We start from the raw sequence: 19,812 nt of genomic DNA on the forward strand, positions 1-19,812 counted from the left end.
AGGGAAACCAGACTTGACAGGGCCAATAAGGTTCAATGACAATCAATCACTTTGCTTCTCAACCGTTGGGCTTTCTTCAAAAATTGAGGAATTAAGAGGGATTGGAGAGAAGGCATAAAAAACTCCTGGGGGCTACTCATGGAGTAGAGCATCTCTCTGGGACTCCCCCGAGGGGGTACTAGAGCAAAGTAGCTGCTGCATTTCTAGTTTATGGGAGAGGCAAACAGATAGCAAAGCTGACCCCATTGACAAAAGATCTTCGTCGCTACACTGGGATTGACAGAACACTCATGAGGCAGGAGAATGCATCTGCTCAGTTTGTCCGCAATCACACTGGAGTTCCCCAGAATGTGCATTGCTATCAGAAAGCGGTTGGAGGAGATTGCCCATTGCCAACCTCTTAGGGCTTCCCGACAGAGGGTAGGATCTGGTTCCCCCCGGTTTGTTGATGTACCAGACCAATGACATGTCTGACTGAATAGCAATTGTCCCTGAAGGGAGAGCAGATTGGAATGCTTCCAACATTAAGAGCACTGCCCTCAGTTCTAGGAAGTTGATATGCAAATTGACCTCCTGAGGGGGAACAAGTGCCTTGGACTGTCTTTCTCTGAAAATGCCCTTGTCCCACCCTACCAGGGATACATCCGAGTCCAGGGTGGAAGGCAGCAGATGCCTGGTGGGGGCGGTGAGGAGCCAGCCGTCTAAATATGGAAACACACAGAATCCCTGTAGTCTTAAGTGAGCTGCTACCACTACCATGCATTTGAACACCCTGGGGGATATGGTGAGACCAAAGGGCAGTGCTCGAAATGGGTAATGATAATCTTCTGGAGCGTTTGTCCATTTTTATGTGGTAATACGCATCCTGAAGATCTACTGAGCACATCCAATAGTCTTTCTCCAGAAAAGGAAGGATATACTGAACTGTGACCATACGGAATTTTGTCTGTTGCACAAATTTCACTGAGGTCTAAGATTGGCCTCCAGTCTCCTGTCTTTTTTGGCACTAAATAGAATCTTGACTAAAATCCATATCCTATTTGGTCTGGTGGGACTATTTGGATGACTTTTTTGAAGCAGTTTTTGAATTTATACTGTTGCTATGTCCCTCTGACTGGGTGGAGCATCAAGAATTCAGCTTTGTGGTCTGGAATAAAGATTGGAGGGAATACGGTAGTCTCTGGTAATTATGATCTGCACCCAGGAATCCAATGTTATTGTGTGCAAGGCTGAATAGTGCAGACAGAATCTTCCCCAGACTGCTTCCAGAGGTAAGCAATTGGGCCGCCGCTCAGGAACATTGATAGGGCTGTCCAGAAAAGGAATCCCTGAAACCCTGGTTGTGCAGGCCCCCTCTGCCATGGAGGGGCATCTTCCCGAAGAGTTCCCCCCTCTGTCCTGGGAGTAATACTCTCGACGCATGTCCCAAAAAGACCTTTGGGACTTTGTGAACCACATCTTCCCACTCCTCTGATTCCTGGAGTAAGGTCGTTGAGGGGTGAAAAAAGGCATGCCCATGGCAGAAAGGATCTTTCCATCCTCCTCACACCTAGCTAATGTGTCTCTGATATTTGGGCTAAATAACAAAGTGGCATCAACAGGAGTGCTGATAAAGGAAGAACTGAAAGGGTCTGAAAAGTCACATAAGTGGATCCAGGTGTGGCACCAGATGGCAACGCCTGTACCTGCTGCCCTGGATGCCCCTTCGGCTATACGTGCAATAAGCCACGTGGAGGAGTTGGAGATAGACTCCAGGGTGGCAAGCTTGGAGCCATCCTTATCCCGGACCTCAGACACTGCTCCTGCCTAGGTCTCTGAAAGCTCAGTTATCAGATCCCTTTGGAGTCACATGAAGCGTGCCAAAATATTTAAGGACCATATGGCAAAGGTCCATGAAGCGAAGACCCGCTACCAGAATCGGTCAATTGTCCGGGACTGGGGACACTCAGTTTGGAGGATGGACAGCTGAACTCTCCTCGATGAGTTCCTTTTTTGTGGCAGCTGCCACCACCATGGCATCTACTGCTAGACCCTCCAACCAGCAGGGCTAATCCTCTGGCGCTGAAAGAATTTTGTCCGGTCTCCAGGGAAATGGCTCTATGGTATGCATGAGTTTGATCAGTTCATCGGCAGACAGGGTCACCCAAGAAGTAGAAATTCGAGCACAAAAGCCCTGCAAGAAGACAGACTCCTCGAGGATGGTTTTGTGGGCTTCCTGTCACCACTCTGTTTCAGAATTTCCAGGATGTCTCCAAAGGAGACATCAGGGGGTGACCGAGGGGACCCCTCCCCATCATAGATATCTGTATCCTTAATGACTGATTCTTCTGGAGAATCTAGGTGCTTCCTCTTGCACGATCTCTTATGGGGTGGCTCCTCAAAGAGAAGGTCTGAGGAGGACTCCAAAGATGGGGGACTCTGCAATAGGGTATCTTGCTGCTCTTGTGCTCGCTGCCCCAAGGCAGTAGATTATGACAGCTGCGAGCCAGAGGATACATAAATGTGACACTCCAATGGGGATGGTACCAACTGTTAGCCTGCTGAGGCAAGGGCTCTCTCCACAATCTGGAAGGCAGGCCCACCCAAAGAGGGATGGGAGTCCAGAACCAAGAAAGACAACCTCAGAACCGGGGTCACACACCCTGCTCCAATGAGCCCCCACCCAGAGTAGGAGCCACGAGAGAACTTGTAACTGCCAAGTCTCCAGGAACCGTAGGTGGCACCGTGGAAAAATTCGGAGCTGATCCAGGGATCCCGGAGCTGGCAGCCAAATCATGGTCCCCTGTGAGGGTGGGTTGGCTCTGATGGAGCCACAGACCACAGAATGTTCTGGAACCAAGGTGATATCCACCATCGGTACCAAAGTAGCTGGCACCAGGAACAAAGAAGTAGTGGACTCCAGGATCTGCAAAGAGGTTGAAGGAAGAATATATATGGATGTCCTGGGACAGTAACCCTCACCTCCGGGCAGGATAGAGGTCCTAACTATCCAACCATAGACTGGAAGAAATACTCATGCCAAAACACAAATGCCCAGCGATTCCTTGACTTCCTCAATGCAAATGCCTTGGACCAGTTGGTTGACACCCCCACAAGAAGTGAAAATATCTTGGAATTGGTAATAACCAAAATGGGTAACCACTGCAGCATCACTACAGTGTCATCAGCCCTGGTAAGATCCAACCACAAAGCTGCCACTTTCGAAGTCACCATCTCTCCCAACCCCTCCCCCCCTCCCCAGCTAGGGTCAATTCAAACAAAAAAACTTCTCCAAAGCTTATTACAATCTCCTGAGGGAAGGTATAAACAGTTTCACAGACCCCTCCTCCTCTACAGGAACTGGCACCCATGTCCAAACCTACACCAAAGTACTACAGGAGTATTCATATACCTGCATGGAATCAGGAATACCAGACAGGACGGAATCATCCTCAAGGAAGGGTAAACCTGTCTGGTGGACATCTACAATAAATAAACTCTATAATAAAAAGAAAAAAATTGCTGCTCAGGACCAAGAAGGAGCAGGTGCCTAATTGGAAGTAATCTCTCCTTAGCAAGCAAGTAAGAGCACTAGTGAAATCCTCCAAAGCAAGCTTGGAGTCCAAACTGGCCACATCTACTAAAGACAAATCATAAGTCTTTCTTCACATACATCTGCAATATCAAGCGAAGCACCCAGATCTGCTCAGAACTGGTGGTCAAGGACACCACATACACAAACCCTGTAGGTAGAGCCAACCTGCTGGCAGATAGATTCAGTGAAAATTTCACTCCTCTGTCCTCCATCAGTAAAAGAGGACATCCCCAGTACCTGCCCACCTTCCCTTATATCTAGGAAGCAAGTCATCACTGACCTCTCTAAGGCAAAAAATACAGCCTCAATGGGACCCGATAACATCCCAGGCTGCATCCTACATGAACTCAGGCAGGAACCTGCAGCACCATTAGGCACCCTATTCAACCAAAGCCCGAGTACCGGGAGGGCAGCTACTGTCATCCCTTTGCACAAAGGTGGAGCATCCACTGATCCAGGAAATTATAGACCCATCAGCCTAACTAGCCTGATCTGCAAGGCCACAGAGCGGATTATCATGGACCTCATTAACAAGGACATTGGCAACCTCTAGGCACTTGATCCCACACAGTTTGGTTTTGTCAAAGGGAGGTCATGCCTGTTAAATTTAGTCAACGTCCCAAGGCTATAGACAAGGGGAAGATGGTGCACACCGCCTACTTTGACCTGGCCAAGGCCTTCAATACTATTCCCCACTCAGGTATAACAGATAAACTCGATGAACTAGCATCAATCCATATGTTACCAGATGGGTAGCAAACTAGATGACTGATGGTACCAAACTAGTCAAAATAGGGGAATCCACCTTAAGTAGTAGACCCATAAAAAGCGGTGTTCCCCAGAGATCGGTCTTGTGGCCTCTGCAGTTTGGGATATACTACTCAGTGGACTATGGCTGAGCAATTTTGCAGATTACTGTAAGCTGGGGTGCCATCATCAGTTCCCCTAGTGATGCGGACATCCTCCAAGAGGGTCTCACCCACACAAATGACTGGTGCCAGAAACATGGCCTCAAACTGAAGGCCAAAAATGCATAATCATCCCTTGTGGGGAGAATGATGTCCCCACAAATATTGCCTCCGTTGTACAGAAAACTTTCTATATGGCCCACCTCATTATCTCATCCAGGGACAAGGTGGTCATAACATCCCTGTATTCTTCCCTTATAAGACCCATTATTGAGTATAATTACCTTTTCTGCATGTACCTCACAAAGCACATGCAGCAGCTGGAGAGACCACACAGGTTCCTCACCCGGAGAATCCAGGGCCTCAAACATCTACCCTTAACAGATAGGCTAAAAGCTCTGTCCCTCTATTTAGTTTCCTACAGACTCCTCAGAGGTGACCTCTGTCTGGCATACAAAGCAATCTCAGACCCCGACCCGATGGGACTGCTGCATATCTACAACTCAAGCTTCATTCAAGTAACCCACACGCGTGACCTCAACCTGGTCTGTGACACCAACAGGACTTGTTGGCGGGACAGATTTGTGTCCCAGAGACTCCCCCTTTTGTGGACTAGATTCTCCCTCCACAAAAAGCAGAGTACCTCATTAAACCATTTTAAGCATAATCTGGATAACTGATAACAGAAAATACACCCCTGGGATTCCACCTATGTCCCTGCTTGACAGTGGCATAGGGTCTTGACTTTTGGAACATGGGCTAAATTCTTGGCTAGGCTTGTAAGGGCCTCAGGGCCAATAGCTTAGTAACTGCCTATGATCTGAGGGGGAGCAGGAAGGCCTCTAGCTGTCAACAGCTGATCCAATCTGACTATATCCAGCTCCAAAAGGCTCCTGGTGGAATGGATGGACATCTCAGAGGGAGATTCTGGCCTTTCAAGAAATGGACTTGGGTATACTCTCGACCTTCGGCACTGTGGTCTGTTGACCAGTAATTTGCTTTACAGAGGAAGACATTACAGGAATATTTGGAGAGACTATTATTGGTGCCAAGAGGGTCATAGGTACCAATAAGCTCGGCCGTAGGAGTTTTGGTAGCTTCAAAAACGGTCGGCACCATGGGAGATGTGACAGAGTTCAGTGCCGGAGCAGGAGTCGGTGCAGATTTATATATTTTAGGCCTTGGTTCCAAAGGATGAGTCAAAACCAGAGTTTTAGTAGTTCTAGCTTCTTGTACCTTAGGGGACGAAGGTACTGAATGGCTCCTTTTCTTAGATTCCTTTCAGGAAGAATTGGATGTCTCCACCTCAGACAAAGCCAAACTAAAAGGGAATTTTAGCAGCCCTTTGAGAATAAGTTTGTTTCACCTCTCTGCAAGACTGCGAGCACTGAAACCCTTGCAGAGATCACATGATGGTTGTATCTCCAAATGAGGGACACCTAAACAATAAACACATTAAAGATGCCCATCAGAGTTGGGCATCTTTCTGCCACAGTCCTCACATTAACGGAAAAAACAGGGAATACAGAATACAGCCTTTTTTTTTTTTAATGAATACACCAGCAATGGAAAGTAGAAAAATACCCCCAAGAGGGTAATAGAAAGAAAATAAGATACCAGCGATGGTATCGAAGAATTATCCGATGTAGAGGAAAAGGGAAGGCCTATACCAACGATGGTAATTGGAAACTACCCAGAAAAGGTAAAGAAAAGGTTATACACACCACTAACAATAACTACAAAGGAGAACAAGCAACAATTTAAACAAGTAGAGAAATATATAGGGAAATATATGTATATCAAAGAAAAAAGTTTAGCACTTAGCTGAGAGCATGGTTGACCCATCTGATTTTCTATATGGCAAACAAGATCTGAAGTGAAGGGAAGAGGGACAGTATGGGTAGCCTTGGCTTGAGAGTTTCTGGTTGGTGTGAGCTTGATATAACGGCCAAGCCAGTTCCGAGGATCGAAACCGAACCCAACAGTCAAGTATGAATGAAGATTGACATCAGATTCCCAATTTTTATTAGTAACAGACCAAAAATATGAGGCGGAAATCTACACAATTGAGAGGTATGGCTGTACTTATTTTTTTTTTGGTTTGCAGACATGCTACGAAATATCAAGATAACTTGTGGTTGGGGGCTCCCAGCAACAGGGGGCCCCCACCGACAGCAGGGTTTGCTGCTGCCTAAAGCTTGCTATGAATAAACAAACTAAGCTACTGTAAGATTTTTTTAAGCCTGTTTTTATAATTATTGTCCTGCAATCTGTTATCAGCTTGCATTGTCATCCTACACTGTTAGCTAGTTATATTCTACCATTGCTTATATTCCATTCATGTTATTTTAAAAACAAATGAGCAGTTCTACTGTCCAAGGCACAAACTTTCCAGGGTTTTTATACAGCTACCCTTTGAGTTAATTCCCTCCAGCGAAGAGTTGTCAATTAAGTACGTCATCTCATTCTCAAAATCTATAACAGAAGCAAAAGGTAATAAAATGTAAACAGAAAGGAAAAAAAAACATGAGTGAAAACAATGGACTAATGACACCACTCTGTCTCTGGGTGCTTCTGAGGACATCAGCACCACCCACTTAAGTGAGAGCATTTGGTTGCCTGCCACCTGTATTTTCCAGTACCAAAACTGTTTACTTCCATTACAGAGGTACACCAGCAACAGCTTCCCATCAGCTCTTTGTAACCAGCCAGCTTTTCTGACATTTCAAAACCACTTTGCACAAGATGATGCTTATTCCAAACATTTTTCCTTTTGCAATTTCAGTTGTCTGAAAACTAATCTAAACCTGTTTCACAAAAGCACGTCACCTGCCCATCAAAGTATGTAATACCTTGGTTAGTTAAGGACACGCAAGAAGCTGTGATGATTAAACCTGTTGCTCTTGTATGTATGTTTTTACACTATTAAAGTAAATTGAATGTGCATGTACAAAAAAGGCTTAAATCACTAAGTTACAGAAAGTTGCTACAACTTAAAATTACTTTTTCCCACTGTTGCAAAGTACTCAACATACACTATGACTTTATGGTTCGCAAAATTCAAAAACCCAACTTGAATCAACATTTAAAGGCCTTCGCCAAACTGTTAAACTTGCAAGTGTGCATTTTTATCTGGGGGCATATTCAGTGTTCCCCAGTTTAAAGGCCTTAAATCCAGCTGGTATGCCATCAAAAATAGCCACAAAGGTGGAAGAATGAAGATAATTTACAAATTAGTCAAACATTCAATAAAAAAAAAACATGCAAAGAAAATTCTGGCTTAACACATTAATGAACTTTTTAACTACAAGATAACAATGTTATCAATTTAACAAAATCAGTTAAAAGCAACTACAATTAACCCAATTTGTCCCTGTGCCATGACATATTGTCAGTGCGGTCAAGAGAGATCGTTATTCCCCTCTACTCATCCATTATCAGGTCAATACTACTCTACAGTGAACTATTTGGTATAACCCCAGGGACTCCACTCCAAAATATCTCAAGTATGAGCTCCCTGCGTTACCCAGAGTCTCAAAAACGTGCTTCTTTATCACAGAGATATACACAAGGTCATTTACACTCGGTCTACAAGACTACAAATAAGCCATATAAAGACTAACATCAACAAATACAACATCTAAGACCCCAAATCTATAATGCAACATAAACAAAACTTGTTTGTATGGCAGATTTCTCCGAAAGGATCCTTCACCTCCGGGAGAAATTCCTACTTTCTTTAAAGCAAAGCATGCCCACACCATCTTCATAAATAACTCAGACAAATGAATAGGAAACTATACATTTACCCAAGGCCTAATCCTTCTATCTTTTAAGGAGAGGGGGGTGTAACATGTTGGGTGTACCAGTGGGATTGCAGTGGCTATAATTCCACTCTTCTGAACCCTTGCAGTGGCAGACCCTGTCATTACACTCTTATCTAGATCTACCCCATTCCCAAGTCTGGCCTACCTGTCATTACAGATTTCATGTCTCCAAGCCCTTCTGTATAATGTCCCTTACTGTCCCTTTCACTAGGGACATCCATTCATACAGTCTTTTCACTCATCCTGCGATATAAGGTACTCCTCCTCAGCTCTACACTCTTCCTAATTTTGGATCTACCCTACCTACACATCTGCTCCAGATCCTGCACCTCTTCCCTGGGTTTCACATCCTCCTCATATCCTAGCAATTCTAGGATTCTTTGGTTTGACAGCCCTGCAGCTTCTGACCCCCATCACAGAATCCCATCTTCCATCATGACCTATAAACTAGTTCTTGCTATCTAGTCTAACTCTCAAGTCAGTTATTGCTCTGTGATCCAGAGATCCTCCACCACCTTCTTGAGCTGTGGTTATGACACCTCCCGCACCCTTCTACAAGCTTCACAGCCACCACCTCATCATATAAAAGCTTTTTCCAGCAGACTAATAAAACTGACCTAGCAAACCTCTCTCATTTCAGCTAATTTTCTCTTCTTTGACCAATAAGCTTGGTAGCAGGCTGGCTATGCTTTTTCTTGCCATCTTTATGGAGATGCATTGCTTAATACGATGGGTGTTTTCCTTACTCATTTCTTTCAAATTCTCTAACTTGTGTTCTGATTTCTTCCTAGATTTTCCTTTATTCAGAATGTTAATAAGGCCTACTTGGTTCTTCCTTTCTGCCTATGTCAGATGGTTTTACCTCTCCATTGACTTTTTTATGCCTGCAAGAGTTTTTGCCCATGGCTCCTCCTTCACCCAACTGGCCAGGAGACAGCCATGTTCTCCAGGAAGGGCAGGACACATACAGCCCATTGCATGCAAGTACATACTATCACATAAACACTTTCCCTATGCAGCACACCACTGTGCAATATGGACTTACTAAGTTGGTTGCTGTGGACAATAACCTACATTCCTCTAAGAGTTACTAGTGTGGCAAGGCAAAATGGTTCCCACCCCCAAAGATGGGCAAATGGTATCATTCACTCTATCTCCTATACCTCATACAGCTCAAGTGACACACCTACACTACTAATTAAACAAGTTATCAGGGGTTTTAGTCAAGTTTTTATCCTCCACAATGGTAATGGCCCCACTCACTGCCCATCTCCTTTATTTGGGACTGTTAGGTTTTACCTGTGCTCAGCAAAACTCCATTACCCTACTTCACACATCCTCCATTACTTAGGGTGTGGGGGGTCAGGCAGGATAACAGGTATTGCACTGTTGCATCATTTGTCAACTTTGTCAGGGGCATTTATTGCCCCAAAAAGCATGAAATAACGTGAAGTTCTTACAAGGGAAAAAGGAGTTATTGCAACTCAAAAATCAGAAAGACAACATTCAACAATTTGTATAAATTTTCAAAACTGCAAGATATTTATAGTTTCCCTACTATACTCGCAAGTATGGGATAATTTGTTTCTAGCAGAAAAGGCACTCTGGATGAACTTAGACAGAAGTCATAGCAGTAAACCAAGAGAGCTTGTCATATTCTACTGCATCACCAATTCTTTCAGAGCCTCCTTCCTACTTTGAATTACTGTCACTTCTGCATCCAACTTTCAAAATCCCTTATCCCTAGAGATAAATGCTAGGGACAAATGGTACTGTTTTAGTATGGTCTCAATTCTTACATTAAATATTTTTAAAACAGACCTGCTAATCTTACTTCCTAAACCTCTCACAACTACTACATTTCGCTTATCTCAGACTCGCAACTTAACAGAAAAAGGTCATGTTTTATGGATGATTTGCAGCTCATCTTCAGTCAAATCCTATAATATCCCCTTTCTGTATTTTCTTAGCTCAGAGTGTCAAGACATTCCTCTGCCTGCCTAGACAGGTGGAAGCAATCTTTTTAATACAAGATATTCCATGTTCCCATACCTGTTAATCAGTAGCGTACACACAAAGATCTTTAAATACTGAATCTTTAACCAAAGCTTTAGATTTTGTATGTTATACACCAAAATCATGCACATTACTTTTTATAGAGGAAAACTGTATTTGGACTGAAATCAGCAAGTTCTCACTACCTCATAAATATATATTGTACACATCAAGCAAAGAGACTTGATACAAAAATATTAAACCTATATTCAGTTCAAGTACATTACAATACACCAGCTGTTCAGCAATCCAAAAGCCATTCAGCTGATGCAGATAGAATATCACAGTCTTGACAAGAACCCTTATTACTTCTTTTTGGATCAAAGCAAATGTTACTTTTTGCTTTTCTATCAGCCTTCTTTTAAATATGGGGAAAATGTTATGTTTCCTTCTTAGTTGCCCTTAAGTCTTCCTCTGAAATACTTGCAACAGTCCTCACACCCCTTGTAAAGCAGTAGAGGAAAGCTAGTATACCATCTTCAGAAGCATAAAAACAACCACTCTCTAGGAAGGTTCACTTTGAAGCAGGCTGGATACAACACTTGGAATTTAAAATTCCCTCTCCTGCACAGTTTAATGCATTACAAAAAGTTGCTGTCTTTTGCTTGTTTATGCTGAATCATCATGATTACACCAATTTTGTAGGACTCCACAGTTTTGACAAACTGAGTTCCAAGGTGCAGAAGTGAACCAAAAGTGTTCTAAGAAAATTTCACCCACATTGAAATTGGAAGAAAACTCTGTGGACTTCTCTTCATTCAAATTTCCTTCTTCAACACAAAAGTCCTCAGTCCACCCTAACAACTTATCTTTCATTAACTGCATACAATTCATCCACTCAGCCTTTTTAGGAAGGCATCTGGTGCCTAGGCGTTTACTCCTGTGTCTATCTTACGTACGCATAATTTTACCCTCAAATTCCAACATTGCTTCAAAGGTGGTCACTGTGCGTTTTACATTCTTTCTGTCTCCCATTCACATCCATCAGGTGGTCAGAATAAGAACTCAAGGATGCTTCCATGTCTGTCCTTTTATCACACCTTTTAATACAGTTCAATAAATTAATCTTCAGCAGTTCTGACATGACTAGACTCTTCTACCCTGCTGCAGATCTCTTTATTTAGTCAGTGTCAACAGCCCTCCTTTTCCTGAGACACAGCCTGACCACATGGCAGCTCCAAATCTTCAAACTGCTAAAATTACCCCCCCCCCTTTTTTTTTTTGCATTCCTTATGTCATATAAGCAGAGTTTTAATCTTAAAAGGGGAGGGAGCTCTTTTCAGTCACTTCCCCACGTTTTCTCTGCCACACAATTTTTTAAACCTTTTAATGGGTTACGTGCAGGTGCTCCCTCACTATTCATACACCGTCTCAGCTACATGCATCAAGATTCCAGTCATTTATGCTGTGCTGCCTCCTCAAGTGTGAATAACTGTGTTAAAGCTTACTACTGTGGACCTACCTTATGACAGGACATTGAAATGCTGCAACAAATTAAAAGGAAATAGTGCTAGATCACAAGGGAAGTCATGTGGTGTGCTGAGAGAGACTGCAGCATTGGGTGCAATGAAAAAAAACACAGACAGGGATAAATATTCTGACAGCACATAACTGACATATGGCTTCCCCCTTATCTTCCCATATGCCTACCTAGTAAATAAACTAGAGAATAATCTTCTAAGATCAACATATGTCTAACCCATGCATTCTCAAATTCTGTTACTGCATTTGAATAGACTATTACTTTGGGCAGGGTGTTCTAATCATTAGCTACCCCCTCGGTAAAGTAATGCTTCCTCAAAGTATCCCTGAGCCATTCAATCTCTAACGTTAAAATTAGTTCTAATGTTCTCATATGCAGAGTTGTTTTTATTGTAGCCATCTCTTGATAATGTTGGTGCATTACAATATGATACATTATACTCTAAGTGATGGATTAAACAGGAAGAAAATAACATTTTGATATCTCTTTACAACTTTTTTTTTTTGCGTTAACATCTGGAGACAGAAACAGAGGTGGACTTTTACTGACACAAGTCCAATGTATTCTGCCTAAGAAGTCCCCTCTTTCACTTCAAATGCATAAATCCCACAGAAGTCACCATTCTACTTGACAATATTTCTACTCACACCCCTCCTGGAGCGTACAACATAAATACTTGGTTAATATCACTGCAGAGAACATACAGGTCTTCCTCTAACCCACATAAATAATCTGTCTCTCACAAAAAAATCACGTCACAGACCCTTCGCAAAGCAAACCAATGCAAAAGATACCCATCACTTTCATAAAATATCCATCCTCCCAATTCATGGCAAACTTCTTGAACAGACAGTCCACTCCAAACTCTCCCTCTAGATCTAGCAGTACTTCAAACATGGATTGTTGCTTGGCAAAGTGCTATGACATCCCTTTGGTTCCTAACTGATGACATCCTGCTAAACTCAGAGTGGCCTCCTTACAACTGCCCTATTTACAGACCATTCAAATACATCTGACTTAATTGACCACCATCGTCTCTAAAATAACTAACTGAAATCAATATCAGTCCAGACTCTGCTCCCTGGTTTAAAAACGTCCTCACTGACAGAAACTTCAGAGTTAAAACAGGATCCTCCCAATCAGAATTTGAACTTATTACCAAAGGTGTGCCACAAGGATCTATTCTTACCCCCTCCTCTTCTCCAAATTCATAACCAAACTTCCTTGTGACCGCCCTTAACTCACACTTATCCTCCATACTAATGACATGGTCAGTTACTGATCAGTCCACTCTCACACCAACATTCAATGCCAACTCCAGTCAGACGTACATGAGCTCCACCAATGGCTCAAACCATAAACTACTACTCAACCCCACCAAGACCAAAATTATGCTTTTTGGAACTCCACAGAAAATTCATCCAACATCAACTATATTTGACCTACACAACCATTCCATAGAAACAACCACCACCTTCAAATACTTAGGAGAATGACTTGATCAGTCACTAAACTTCAATTTCCACACAGACAAAGTGAGATCCGAAATAAACTCCCTCCTCTTCTGGGCCAAAAAGATCTCCCCTTTTCTCTCCCAACCAGCCACTGGCAAAGGAGTTCTCCTTTCTCATCTTAAATACAAGCTCTTGATTTTTTGCACCCGTCTCCAAGACATCTTCACACTCCAGACAGTCTCTAACAGCATCTGACGATTGAAAAAGACAAATGGCTACCCATAAAACAAAGATCCAACCTACTTTTTTGATCCCAGCTCTACAACCTACAAACTACTCCAAGTCCACACATTTACACCCCTTGCAGCTAGACTTCACAAAAAAAAACTCACCTGAGACACTACTCTCAAGCTACACAAACTCTCATTACTCCTAGAATCAAACTGTACATGATTTCTCCTCTCAGAAACCTACTCCTAGAACCAAACTGTACATGATTTCTCCTCTCAGAAACCTATTCTTTGACAAGCTTTCCCCATTGACAAAAGAAGTAAAACACTTGTTCCTAATTCAGAACGCAACTCAAACAGCATTCATCCAAGCCAAATGCTCCTCCTTCAACACAGGACATGTCACCTAACCTATCTTCTCAGTCTCTTCTCTCTCAAGAGTCACTGAAGATTGATCACTTTAGAAACAAATGTATATATCATACATTACACTCCGCTTGATTGCACACTGCACAGTGCTTCTTCACCAGAATGTATATATACATTTTTTTTTTTCTATGCAGTTAGGCTGAACTACTCTGTTATTGCTTACATTTCTGTCTTCTTGTTTTTGAAATGTTCTGTATTTCACCTAAGCTGAGACTGAAACCGGTCATTAATGATCAGTGCACTACCCTGGTAAACAAATATAAATAAAGTTGCATAAACACAGAAATTAGAAAATGCTGTTACCATCCTGAATTTTCCAGCAGGTTTCGAACAATGGCTTGTGGTACTGAGCAATTATAATAACCCATTCCAATATATGATCTCCAAAGTTTGTTCTTGCTTGCAATACTGTATAATGATTCCAGGATTTCATTTTCACCTTTAAAAAAAGAAAGATGTACGTTTCAGGTCCACATTATGATACAAAGATATGCACGTACATATCAGTGTGAAAATGCAATCAACTGTTATACTAAGAATTTTAATCCATACCTCAGTGATGCATAAAAGCATAAGATCAACTACAGGGAAGATTATAAATCTGACATGCTATGCACATAAATGAAACAGTTTATTATACTTAAAGTTGCAACAAAAGTTTTAGAGACAGAAAACGAAAGTGGAAATAAGACCACGTGTTCTATAATTTACAGTAAGATTCAGTCATGTTGCCTCAAAAAAATAAAATCAGCTTTCCTCCAGCATACACATATGCACTGTAACACACTTGCCTTTTGTGCAGAAGGCTGTGGGTTCTGTTCCCACACTAGAAACATGCATCATCGTTTGGATGATTAAACCAAGGTACCATCCCACCTGAGCTGGTGATTGCACAAGCTGATGTAAAAGATCCCACAGCACCTATTGAGAAAAGTAGAGGAAATTCCCTGAAGCCCTGGCCAGATTTCCCCTAGCAGAATGAATACTAGCCTAGTGGGACTAATCTGGTCAAGAAAAGAAAAATAAACATATCAAATTATCGCAGATTGCTGTACAACATAAAAATGTTTCAGTGCATGGCAAACCATCAAACTACAAATACACTGATTGGGAGCGGATGCATACAAAAAAAAAATTTGACAAATGATGCATCATGTGTACCCCCCCCCCCCCCCAATCCTTGTATCGTTATATTAGGTCCAAGATAGTACAGCAGTGTATTAAGAGGAGAAATCACCTTTTAGCACAATGAACAAAGATCTGTCGCAACACTTGACCGAATCAAATGGGAAGGCAACAACAAAGAACAGCTCCCACTTTGTTCTATAAAAGGGTCATACGAGTACGAGCACTCCATATTTATTATACACATATATATACTTTAAGAACAACAGCAGCAGTGACATGTCAACCTTCACCTGTTCAAAAACATCACACTTCTGGCAACTCCCCGCTATGAAAACTTGTTGCTATTTATATACGTATTTGTAAACAGGTGTGGTGGATCATGGAATCCAATCATGCTTTAGGCAAAGAAGAGACTAAATAATAGTACATATTCTTTCTGGAAACATAACTCAGCATGCCCAGAAACTGCCAGGTTCCATAGGTAATGCACAAGTATTGGCCATCTTACTACCTACAGAAGAGACATGACATAAGAGTAGTCCATCCAAACTTCTCGTCCAGCAACAAACATCTTACATATTCACTCACTCCCACTTCTGACAAACTTGTAATAACAAGTGCAAACGAACAAAATTGATCTGCAATACTCCAAAACTAGAATTAGGTGATCCATTTCTGTAATCTGCCATTTCAATGTAAGCAAGTGCTCACCTGCATCACTTTATTGCTCTTACAGTGCTACAGTGAAGATGGCAAAGGCAGTACTTCAAACTCATGAGTCTTTTAAGGCATGTACAAAAGCACGTATGTTTTTATCAGCAGCAGTTTCATATCAAGCACCACCAGCTATAAGATTTTGTGCCAAAACATGTTGAAGTACAAAGAAGAGCAAGATTACAAAACCATTTACCCCCTGTGCAATGTACTCATCTGAGCTTGTGATCACATGAATATAGACGAGACAAACAGAAGGGCTGTGTAGCTCCTTACATGAGGTTTGCAAATGAGGGAGAAAGTGAAGTGCTCCACTTACCATAGCTGTACTAATCCCTCACACTTTTCCTGCCATGCAGAAGCCCACAGCTGACCCAGTTACCACAGTCTTAAGTGCCATACCAAGCCAACAGACATGTTGGGGTATAAGCCGTCCTTCTGCACCCTCTTTAGGTCTTTCTAAGCCAGGAAGAGCAGTTTGATGCATGAGGACAGCACAACCTCCTCAACTGTCTGGTCTTGGTAATGAATGCAAAAGGGAAGAAACAAAAGGAGAAGGTTGGAATGATCTAAATAGACAATGAGAAGAAGCAAGAGGAGACGAGGTCCCTATTTAGATAAGGGATAGGAGGAAGGGAATACTGTTAACACTGACCTACTCAAACATCTTCAATTAGGGTAAGTGGGACACAACAGTACTATGTTCTTCATAACATTTTGTAGGATGGCAGACGCAAATCCTGCCCTGGCTGCCTGACCCAAGTTGCAATGTTCTGTGATGGTGTGAACAAAACTCTGGGTGACTGCCTCTAGGATTGTTTTAATGGGCACTCCATGGAGGAAAGCAGTGGTAGTTGCCCCATGCCTGGTCAAGTGGGCTCTAATGCAGTCAGGTACAGACTTTCCATGGTGTATGTAACAGAACCAGATGCAGTCTGCAATACATTCAGAGACTATTTGCTTAGAGACATGCTTGCACTGTTTTCCTCTGGGAATGAAATAGACAACTGGCCTGCTCAGCCATCTGCTCTGCCCTCAACTTTCATACTGTCCAGGCAGTACCCAATTTGTCTGTGGACATCCATTGAGTGGGGTATTCTTTCCACTTTGTTCTGTGGATTTGGGAAAACTGGCAGATGGAGAGCGTGCTTAAGGCAGAGTTAGTTCCAAGGGTTACCCTGTCTTTGTGGAAGACAGTGAAGGGCTCACTACTCATGAGGGCCTGCAAGAAACTCTTCAAGCTGAAGTAACAGCTGCAAGAAAAGTAATTTTCCAGGTGAACATCTTGAGGGATGAAGAGGCAGCAGGTTCGAAAGGCAAGGTTAGCTTTTCCAAAACATAATTTTACATCCCATGCACTGATGGAGTCTGTCCTGAAAGGTCTTAAGTGCATCACCCTTCTGAGAAACAGTTCCATGTGCAGATGAAAGCTAAGTTCTGGAGTCATCTGCAAGCAAGCTGAAACTGCAGAATCAAGAATCTTTATGATACAGTAAGAAAGACCCTGTCCAAACGGGTGAGACAGGTAAAGCAAATATTGAATGAATGTTTGCTTGAGCTAGAAGACCGTGTCGACCATGACACCACATGGAGAATCTTTCTATTTTGCCATGTATGGTTCATAGGTAGGTACTAGGCTACTGGCCCTAGGGCGTATATAAGCCTAGCCAAACGGTACCCTGGCTTTTGCAATCCAAGAAATTATTTTCCCGTGCCCCATCCTTGATTAAAAAATATAATAATAAAATAAATAAATAAGATCAAACCAAGTAAGGATTTACAGGTTATTTTTCAGAAGATGTAAAAGTTTGTGAGATATTCGGGTTACAAAATTAATGCTTCAGAAACAAAGGCCATTAAATTTAACTGTACTCCTTGTTATGAAACTAACTGAAGATTTCCCTTTTTAGTGTATTGAGTTTACTGACTTATCTGAGCTTAAAGTTAACCACAACATCACTCCCTCGTTGACCCTTCCTACTGAAGACATTTTGAGTAGGTGTATGGAATTTTTTTAAGAGATAGAAAGAGTTATGTCTAGACTTTCAACAATGAATCCAGGCTTTGTTCTGGTGTGTTCTCCCCCCCTTGCATCATATGCTTTTCAAGCTGTCCACCTGTCCCCTACAGCTATGAATATCTCCCACTACTTATCTACTTTCTCACACATAGTACTACTGCCTTATAGAATAATAAGATTCTTACCCTGTGTCCCAGTGACTGATTGTTTTTTCTAGTGTATTCTTTTCCCTCTTGGTCTGACCCTGCTTCGTTCGCCCTGTGGGCTCACTCCGTTCCCCTACCGTACCCCCAATTCCCACCCACCCCCAGTGCTGTTAAACTTATACTTCTCCAGCCACACCCCTTCCCCTCATCACCCAATCACTGACAACTCCAACTTAACCCCACCCCAACCCCATTAAGACCCTAAACTACACATCACCTTTTTTACCCTCTCCCTAACATTTCCACACTACTTCATCCTGTATACCTAACATTTTACAACTTTCTCTCTTACTGCTACCTGCTCTTTCCATGTAATCCAATATCACCTAACTTTCTCTACATCTTTCAGCTCATTCCTCCTCTCTTCTACCATCACTTTAGCATTTTCTAAAGTCCTTCCCTCTACCTACCCTACCACTCATCCCACACACCCTAATGGCCTCAACACATATTTCAATACACACACACCTACTACTCTTAACTACTACTCTAGCATCTCTAAATCTACCTTACACACTAACCTTCTTAGAACACCTTCCTCTGCCTGAACATCACCACCCCTACCAGCAAACTTTACCAATTACTCATGGAAACTCCCTTAACCACATTAACATAACCTCTACTTCCATCTATATACTTCCAAAATACCATAGATCTACCCATATTACTTCCTTCCAAAACAAGAAAACCCTAATTAACTACCACAAACTCCTAAAAATAATGCTAAAACCTCAACAACATCCCCTATTAAATGGTGATATTCATCCTAACCCTGGCCCCCAAACAGGAATTCTCAGTAACCCACATAACTTAATTTCTCATGAAACTACTACCCCAAAAAGACCTTCTAACACCCTCCTGAAAGCTCACCTTAACATCCGTAGCATTATCAACAAAATTACCCAACTTCATGCACTCTTAGATGTGCACAAATTTGATATCCTCTGTATTACAGAACCATGGCTCAAGCCCTCAACTCAGGATCAGGAAATTACCCCTCCTGGATATAACACCCTGAGATGTGACTGCAAAACCAAAAAGGGTGGGGGAGTAGCCATTTTGTATAAATCAGAACTCAAAGTTTTACCCTTCAATACCTTCCTACCCACAGATACTCATGCTGAAACCCTTATTGCCAAACTCCAAATCAACAAAGCTAAATCTATCTATCTAATTTGCTCATATCTTTCTCCTGGAAATAATATCAAAACCCTTGAAAACATACTTAGTTGCTTCTCTACCCACCTACCTCAGGAAACCATTGTCCTAGGTGATTTTAATATAGACTGGGCTAAGTGTAGCTCCCTAAATCCTATCTATAACATAAATCTCTACGGCTTTTCACAAATAATAACCACCCCTACTAGAATCCATAAACCAAGCAGTAAAGAATCCATCCTTGACTTGATCCTTATTAATAGTCATCCTGAAACTTACAAACCAGGTATCCTTCCAGAGGATATCAGTGACCATGCTCTAACCTATATAATTAAGGCTTCTTGGACTTCAGTTTTCTTGCCTCTATGAATAGACCACACCTATAGAGTTGGATGTCAGAGCCCAATCTTCCAGGTAACTAAACTGACAGATGTCAGTTGGGGTGGAAAATGGATTCCCTGATTTGGTTGAGAAGGTCTGTGTCCTTCAGGAGCATGTGAAACCTTCCTTCACTCAGGGAGGGTAGTACAGAGAAACAAAGTTGTCTGGGCCAGAAGGGAGCTACCAGAATAATGCAGGGTCCGTCAGTCCTGGTCTTGGTGAGTACCTTCAGAATCAACAGTAAT

General features: G+C 42.3%; 1 protein-coding gene across 2 annotated transcripts in view; it reads right to left on the bottom strand.

The window, feature by feature from the left end:
* The window catches only part of GLDC (glycine decarboxylase), a 1,044,727-nt gene that overhangs the window by 875,028 nt on the left and 149,887 nt on the right, over positions 1–19,812 (bottom strand). For both annotated transcript variants that reach the window (XM_044061077.1, XM_044061078.1), the window contains one exon: positions 14,264–14,399. In XM_044061077.1, the coding sequence (XP_043917012.1) occupies positions 14,264–14,399 (136 nt within the window). The remainder of the gene's footprint in view (positions 1–14,263; positions 14,400–19,812) is intronic.

This window comes from Protopterus annectens, chromosome 2.part0, assembly GCF_019279795.1.
Source record: "Protopterus annectens isolate FY-2018-M chromosome 2.part0, PAN1.0, whole genome shotgun sequence".
Lineage (NCBI taxonomy): Eukaryota > Metazoa > Chordata > Ceratodontiformes > Protopteridae > Protopterus > Protopterus annectens.